Source organism: Galeopterus variegatus, unplaced genomic scaffold, assembly GCF_000696425.1.
Source record: "Galeopterus variegatus unplaced genomic scaffold, G_variegatus-3.0.2 Scaffold1303, whole genome shotgun sequence".
NCBI lineage: Eukaryota > Metazoa > Chordata > Mammalia > Dermoptera > Cynocephalidae > Galeopterus > Galeopterus variegatus.
The window spans coordinates 31215-39481 of NW_007727414.1; the positions used below are offsets into that span (position 1 = coordinate 31215).

Genomic DNA, 8267 nt, shown 5'->3' on the forward strand with positions numbered 1-8267 from the left:
ATGCCTGCCAAAAATTCTATTTAGATATTCGTCAGGTATGTCATATTTGATAGTTTTCCAAAATAGAATTCATATTCTCCCTCTCCACCACAAGCAGGAGTGTGACCAGGTTCTCTTCAGAGCAAATATACAAAAAAGAGTCCCACTTAATTGATGAGGGGGGATCTGAGGGCAGGAAAGGGCCCATATTATTCCTTGACAGAGGAGCCCTCACACAAAAAAGGGACCACGCTTTCGATGCTTTCTCCATATGTCTCCCAAATGGGCTCTCCCATCATGTTTCAGTTGTGTAGTGAACAGACAGACCCTCCCTTTTTCACTTTAGTAAGCATCACTAAGAGGGATATACTTTTTGCCAGGCCCAGTGAAACAGGATCTCCTGTTCAGAATTTAGTAAGGATTTCAAGGTGGCTACAGCTGAACATTAAGCCAAGCACGGGGCCCTTCTAAATGCAGGACCCTGTGCGACTGCACAGGTCATGTGTCCGTGAAGCTGGACCAGCCTGGAGGTCATTTTTTCTCTCTCTTCCCACTGCCAGCCACCAAGACCTGCCACACTACTCCTCAACTGTTTCCTGATTCTGTTCTTTAGTGCACGTCCTCATTCCCTCCATCTGTTCTCTCTGGCTCTAGTCTTTACATCTGGCAGCCAGATGAACCATATAAAACACAAATCTGGTCACGTCACTGCCCAGTTTAAAATGCTCCACTGGCCTCTTGTCACCTTAAAGTCCCAGGGACTTAGTATGGTCTTCCCTGGTGAACTCAATGTGATGATAACATCAAACCTCTTACAGAGCTTGCATACGCCATAGCGTGACACACCGCTGTGCCTTTGCTGCTACTCTTACCCTTTACCTGGACAACTTATCCTTTGAGCTTCGGATCCCTGGTGAACTCAATGTGATGATAACATCAAACCTCTTACAGAGCTTGCATACGCCATAGTGTGACACACCGCTGTGCCTTTGCTGCTACTTTTACCCTTTACCTGGACAACTTATCCTTTGAGCTTCGGGGTTCAACTACAGTCATGTGTCAACTACAGTCAACTACACACAAGTGGAATTTGTTCTGAGAAATATGTCAGGCAATTTCATCACTTTGTAAACATCATAGAATGTACTTACACAAAACTAGACAGTATAGCCATCATAATCTTGTGGGACCACCATCGTATATGTAATCCATTGTTGACCAAAATGTCATTATGTGGCACACGACTGTAAAAATGTATGTGTATGTATACATATTCATTTTTATGTTACAACAGTTCCTGGCATATAGTTAGCACAGTGTGTATTAGCTATTATTATTATAAGAAATCCTCTTGGGATACCAAATTAGGCTGAATATCCTTCTTTCATGTTTCTATAGCACACTGTACTCATCTTATCTTACCACATTGTGGTAAAAGTGTCTCTTCATCTGTCTGCCTCCATAACTACATTGTAAGCTCCTTGAGGTAGGGACCATGTCTTATCCATCTTTTCATCCCAGTGCCAAAGTGGTATAGTGTCCTACACATAGTAGGCATTCAAAAAACGTTGGTTTATTCAACTGACCTCCAGCATATCGCCCAACCATTTTTGGAAGTCCTGCAGGGTTTTCTTGAAAAGTGTTTTCATTAGATGAGACCCCAGGCCTCACAAAAAAAGAAAAATATTTTCAGCTACCACCTGAGGCCACCGTGTTCCTCTCTACTCTTACACCTCTAGTGCACAGCCCCTTAGGCTTCCCATAATTTCCCTATCTTCTCTATGGACACTTTCTTCAGTCTTGGCTCTCCAGTTCTGTGTGTTTGTGTTAGAATGTAGGCGGTCTCGGTGTGTTTCTCCAGAGATATCCCTAAATCTTCCTCCCCGGAACTTGGCACCCTCTTGAAACTCCACCTTCCACACCTTAGTGCACTCTCTGCCAGGATAATTCCAAAGGAGTCTGGGGTTAGGCATGGTGGTGGAAATCTTAGATATCATGGCTGGTTCCTTTCTGGAAAGTTACATTGGGACAGGTATTAAAGAGGCCACATCAGAATGTATGAATATAATAAAAAATTTGTTGACTGGTGGGCAGGGTGTTTCCAACCTAATCTAGTCCCTTCCCAGCTCTTCGTATTGTAAAAGTAAAAGCCGGGTCACTAGACTTGGTAACTCTGGAGAGAGCTGGCGGAAAATAGTTGGTTCCAATAGAAATAGATCAAGTCTTAACTGATATGCATATTTATTTCTGCCACAGAAGGTTCAGCCTTGTTGGGGCAAGAGAGTCTTTCTCCTCGCTTCTGTAGTTTTTGAACATTCTAAAGCCTTTTATTTTGAGGAGTGAAGCAGCTTCGGGGAAGTACTCTGGGCGCGGGGGTGGGGGTGTAAAGTGGAATGCAAGGCCTTTTACTGTTCCTTCCAAGAGCCCATAGTAGTTTTTGGGTGCCTTCTCAATGCTGGCATCTGAGAAGCATAAGGCAGACGGCTAACTTTGGTATATTCATTCCCATGAGAGAATGTTATGTGAGAAAGTCAAAAATATAAACTATCTGTGTATGCGACGTTAAGAATTGGTTTGATGTAAATTATTTTACACATTTGGACAAGAACTGGAAAGAAAAATGGTGGAAAAAACGAAGGCTGTGTTGAGGTGGGTAGACGGCTAAATTTTCCAGACATTTCTACGTCTATAACATCAAATAGCATTTTTTTTTTTAAAAAAGATGACCGGTAAGGGGATCTTAACCGTTGGCTTGGTGTTGTCAGCACCACGCTCACCCAGTGAGCCACAGGCTGGCCCTCAAATAGCATATTTTAGTGCCCACTGTGGACACATAAGATGGGGAAGCCACCGCAAAGGGTGGTATGGAGGATGCCCGCTCCTGCCGGAGTCCCTGGAACCAGAGGCGGAGGCATCCGGTCGAGGCCACGTGGTTCTGGGCCGGCTCAGCGCAGCCTTCCTTATTTAGGAGCCGGAACCCTCGCGGCTCATTTCGACATTTTCCAGTCGGTGGCATAAGTTCAGTTCCTGGCTCTCCCGGAAGTTGCTGCACAGTCGTTTCCGGGGCGGTGTGAGAAGGAGCAGGACTCCGAATGGGTCGCAGTCGCAGTCGCTCCCCACGCAGGGGTGAGTCCAGAAGCAATGCAGAGGGCCTGGGGCTCGGTTGGGCGCGCGTCCCTTTGCTTTCAGTACCAGGGCAGCGGACAAGGGGGCCCTTTTCTCCCGAGGAGGAAAGCGAGGGGCGAATGGGGGGCACGAAGACCTGGGCCCTACACTCTTCAGTCCGGGCTCTCTGGGCCCAAGGCCATTTTTTGTTGTTATTTTTTTTTTTTTTCCCCTTCTGAATTAGGGTTTCGCCTACTCTTTGTCAGCTTCATACAATAAGTGTTACTATACCTGTGGCCAGTGGGTTTAGAATCAAACCACAGTTCCTTCACTTACTTTCTGGGTGACCGTGGGCAAGTCACCTAACCTTTCTGAGTTAAATTTCCATAATTCGTCTTTTAGGGTAATATTATCTACCCTTAAAAACTGATGTGAGAATAGATGTCACATCCCATAATACTCAGTATGTGATGATGCCTAGCTCTTAGATGCTCAGTGTTAGTTTCCTGACTAGTTTATTTACTCATTTATTTCTCACGTTTACCCATTTATTATGAAGGACGTTACAGGGGAGCCGGATGGAGAGAGGCAGGGGGCGAGGGGTGGGAGGAGGGGCGCGAGGATCACGCCTCCCCGGGCGCGCTTGCCCCGGGTGTAAATTAGGGAAATGGAGTTCTGAGCCCGGGGAGCTCCCCTTGTAATGTCTTCTGGCCTCCAGCGCCACGAATGAGGTAGTGCGAGGTGAGGCTCAGGAGACCTAACTTAGACCCTCGGTTCGGCCCTGGCTACTTTCTGTCACTTACAACTAGTCAAGGCTCGATTTTCTTCAAAGTTAACGCGAGAACTTGAAATGTGGCTCATCCAAACTGAGAAGTGCTGTACGCATAGTATACACACTGGATTTCCTTGATTTCGTACCAAAAATAAAAGAGAGAATGTAAAGTATCTTACTAATGAATTTTTATATTGATTACATGTGGAAGTCGTAGTATTGGGTATATTGGATCAGATAACATTAATGAAATTGATTCCTCCTGTTTCTTTGTACGTTTTTATGTGACCACTAGAAATGGCTCGCTTTGTATTTCGGTTGGGCGGGTCAGCTCTGGATATTTGAGGTGATTTCTGGCTCTCCAGTTCTGTGTGTTTGTCTTAGAACGTAGGCGGTCCCGGTCCACCTCCCGGGAGAGAGATCGCAGGCGCAGAGAACGGTCGCGATCGCGGGACAGGGAGCGGAGGAGGAGCCGCTCGCGATCCCCGCACCGAAGACGCTCCAGGTAAGTGCAGAAGATAAGCTGGAAGTTTTACAAGTCTCAGGGAAACTGGTCGCAGCCGGCGACTTTGTGTTGCTCAATTACGAGGGAATTTACAGTTTCCTGAAATGGGGGAAACTTAATCCCACCTTATTCTGGAGCTGACATTTTCCTTGGTAAAATGGGGTTAATAACGCTCTCAACATCATAAAGTTGTCTTGAGGAGTAAATGAGAAGTAATGCATAAAAACCACTTAGAATGGTGCTTAGCAAGAGTAAGAAATAAGTGTTTTGCATTTTTTGCTTTTTTTTAACTTTTTGGTGATAAGGATTTATTCAAGTATATAATCAAGAGTGTGAGATCTTAGAAGAACCTTAGAAATGAACTGATTCTTTTTTAAAATTTCCGGCAGCTGGATTGTAGGGGGGTTCCAAACCCTTGACCTTGCTGTTAACAACACCTGCTCTAACCACTTGAATAACTGGTCAGCCCGAACTCTGATTCTTAATAAGCATCAATTGCTGTTTAAATCAGCTCCTTGTGTATAATTATTAGAAACTTTTAAGTTAGATTTTTGTCTCACAAAACTTTCTAGCCATAGCTGTATTGAGTGCAACTGACCATTAAGCAGTGATTAAGCAATAAACCGTATTTTTTATTTTTTTGTTAACGAGAGCCTAGGCAGAACCTTCTTCCTTGCTCTGCTATGGGGAAGGGACTCCTGGTTCTCTGGAGTCTGGCTTGTGTTCTGCCTTCACTTTTCAGGGACTCATGTATATCTGTGCTGATCGACACAAAGTCGCCATTATATCTGTTTCTAACATCTTTACTTAATGAATATTAGATCTCCAAGACGACATAGATCCACATCTCCTTCCCCTTCTCGACTGAAAGAAAGAAGAGATGAGGAAAAGAAAGAAACAAAAGAAACAAAAAGCAAAGAACGTCAGATTACTGGTAATGTTATTAGATAAATAACTGTAGGAAAAATACAGCCTTGTTTAGATAATTTCCATCATGATAAAATTATAGAAGTATAATTTTTGAACATTTAAATATTAGGCTTTTTATAGTGTTTATTGCATATGATTTTGAGGGTTTTAATTGTACCTTACTGAGTTGCTGGTTATCTGTGGTGCTCCTGATATAATCTAGGGAGGGTAGTTAAAAACATGAGACTGTTCTATTTTGGAAGTATCTTTAAAACTAGATAGATGGCGTTATACATGTAATACTAAAGGTGGACCTGCCTAAAGGCTCCGAGGAGAGCAGAATCCTTTCTTCCACCCTAAGTTACATTCTGTCCAAATTTAAGAGGAATTTTTACATTAGACTTGTCTTTAGCTAATCGTTTTGTGTGTGCTCTGCTGGTGAGGTGGAATGACTATTAATCTGTTGCCACATCTCATTATGTTGTGTGTATGTATGTGTGTATACGTATATAAATTAGAGTTTAAAAAAATCATTTATTTTTGCAGAGGAAGATTTAGAGGGGAAAACGGAGGAAGAAATAGAAATGATGAAGTTAATGGGATTTGCCTCTTTTGACTCCACAAAAGTAAGTAAAACATACAACTAGTTAAACATTCTGATTTGAATTAATCCATTAAGACTGTCCTATTTTTCCATATTCTTTTACTATCACTTGTAATTTCTTCCATTGCTACAAGTTTATTTGTATGACAATAACTGTTTCAAGGACTTTGAGAGCATGGAGGAAGAAGCAGTGGACTGCTGTAGGAATTCAGGGAGAGTTTGCCATGGATGATGTTTTCATTAGAATTTTTTCCTTTTTTTTTGGCAGCTGGCTGGTACAGGGATTGAATCCTGGACCTTGGTGTTATCAGCACCACACTCTAAGCAACTGAGCTACCCAGCATTGCATTAGATCTTAAAGGGCAAGTAGAGGTGATAAGACAAAGAAGGGGAGGAAGATCATTTAAAGTAGAGGGAAGAGCTTATGAAAATGTATGTAGGTGTGAAGGAGCTTAGCGTATTGTGGGAATTTCAAATTCAGTGACTGGTAAAATGGTGCCAATGGGCTAGTGACTATGACTGAGTCTAGAAGTAGAAGTACGAGTCAAATTTCGGAGGGCTTTTGATGCCCTTAGCCATGCTAAGAAATTTAGAGTTGGGCCGGCCCGGTGGCGCACTGGATAAGTGCGCCGCTTGGGAAGCGCAGCGGCGCTCCCGCCCGAGGGTTCGGATCCCACGTACAGACCGGTTCCTGCTCACTGGCTGAGCAAGGCAGGGGAGCAGCACCAAGGGTTGCAATCCCGTTGCCGGTCCCCGGTCCGGTACGGGGGTTGCGATCCGTTGCCGGACACGGAAAAAGATAAAAGACACCTGCTCACTGGCTGAGCAAGGCAGGGGAGCAGCACCAAGGGTTGCAATCCCGTTGCCGGTCTCCGGTCCGGTACGGGGGTTGCGATCCGTTGCCAGACACGGAAAAAGATAAAAGACCAAAAAAAAAAAGAAATTTAGAGTTGATTCTTTAGGTGTTGAGGAGGAGCAACAATTTTAATCAAGGGAGTGACACGATTATAGGTGTGTTTAAGAAAGCTGACTCTGGGGGCAGCGTGGAGCACAGACAGGTTGGATTGGAGGCAGGGAGAACTGAGTGGTGCAAGTGAAAGATGATGAAGGCCTGAGCTGAGTGGAGAACCACTCAGGTGATGGGGGTAGTGGGAGTGAGCAGTCAGTGCCGCCTCTGAGGTGGCAGGCTGGGGAGCCTGCAGAGTACAGTTAACCGAGAACAGGGTTGCAGGGAGGAGAACTGCTGGGAAACAGAAGAATGAAATTCAGCTGCCAGATGAAGATGACAGTGGGCAGCTGCATATGTGTCTCACAGCCCAGAAGGGGAACAGATTGGAGAGAGAATGCTGTCTAATCTTCATTGTAATATCAGGAATATAGGGAATGGGGAAAGGGGAGATTATGCGGAGGCAAGGAGGAGGGAAAGAGAGAGAGACAGGGAAATAGGGGGAGAGAGAGAAATAGGAGAGATGGAGAGACTGTACAGAGAGAGGAAATGGGAGGAGGGGAGGAAGGAGGATGGAAAGAGAGAGCTTGTATGGAAAGAATATATATTTTTTAAATCTCTTTTCTAGAATTTTAAGTCTTTCCATTTAGTTTTGCAAATGGAAATTGAGATTTTTCAGAAAAATTGTCAAAAATAATTCATTTCACCTAATCTTGAGTTCCATTGAGTTGTTAATGGAGTGGGGTAATCTCAGATTCTATCAGAGTTTCTAACTAATGTGATTTGTGTAGGGCTCACATTTTAAAATGACAGTGTATAACTTAGGAGTTACTGAGGCATGGCTGTTTTGAGGTGAAAAAAATAAGATCGAGCTCTTGTTCTTGAAATAGTTATGTGAACCCTATTTTGGAATTTAATGCTGTTTATGTATCAGCTTTTTTTCTTTGAATATACCAAATTCTTATTTGTTTTTCCAAATAGTGTTTTATAAGTGAAATGGTTTATTTTTAATATGTATGTTGGGCGAATAAAAATATCTCCAGAGTTAAAGCAACTATAATTTTATTGTTTTTAGAAGAATAGGTAGGGAACTTACTGGAATTGTTTTCTTTGTTTTCTTGGTTTTACTACTGCCTGATGTTATATTTGAAGTTCCCGAGAGGCAGATGTAAAAATGGAGCCACTCTTCATTTTTTCAGTGCTGAAGGTGTTTGTTTATAAAGGAAAAATTAGGTGAGCATTCATAGATCCTATAAAAATTATGGAGTACCATGAGTGCGAATGATGTTACTTGTTTTTTGATAACATTTATGAGGATGTTAATTTAATTTATAGGCAGTTGGCTTCATGGCTACCACTTTTTTTTTTTTTTTAAAGATGACCGGTAAGGGGATCTTAACCCTTGGCTTGGTGTTGTCAGCACCACGCTCAGCCAGTGAGCGAACCG

The 8267-nt window shown here is 43.2% G+C and overlaps 1 protein-coding gene across 2 annotated transcripts in view; it reads left to right on the forward strand.

The window, feature by feature from the left end:
- Positions 1-3023: 3023 nt before the first annotated feature.
- The window catches only part of SNRNP27 (small nuclear ribonucleoprotein 27kDa (U4/U6.U5)), a 10555-nt gene continuing 5311 nt past the window's right edge, over positions 3024-8267 (forward strand). For both annotated transcript variants that reach the window (XR_550724.1, XM_008576170.1), the window contains exons 1-4: positions 3024-3105; positions 4241-4361; positions 5183-5295; positions 5817-5896. Coding sequence is in view for 1 of the 2 variants with exons in the window: in XM_008576170.1 (XP_008574392.1) it covers positions 3072-3105; positions 4241-4361; positions 5183-5295; positions 5817-5896 (348 nt within the window). In the remaining variant the exon portion in view is untranslated. The remainder of the gene's footprint in view (positions 3106-4240; positions 4362-5182; positions 5296-5816; positions 5897-8267) is intronic.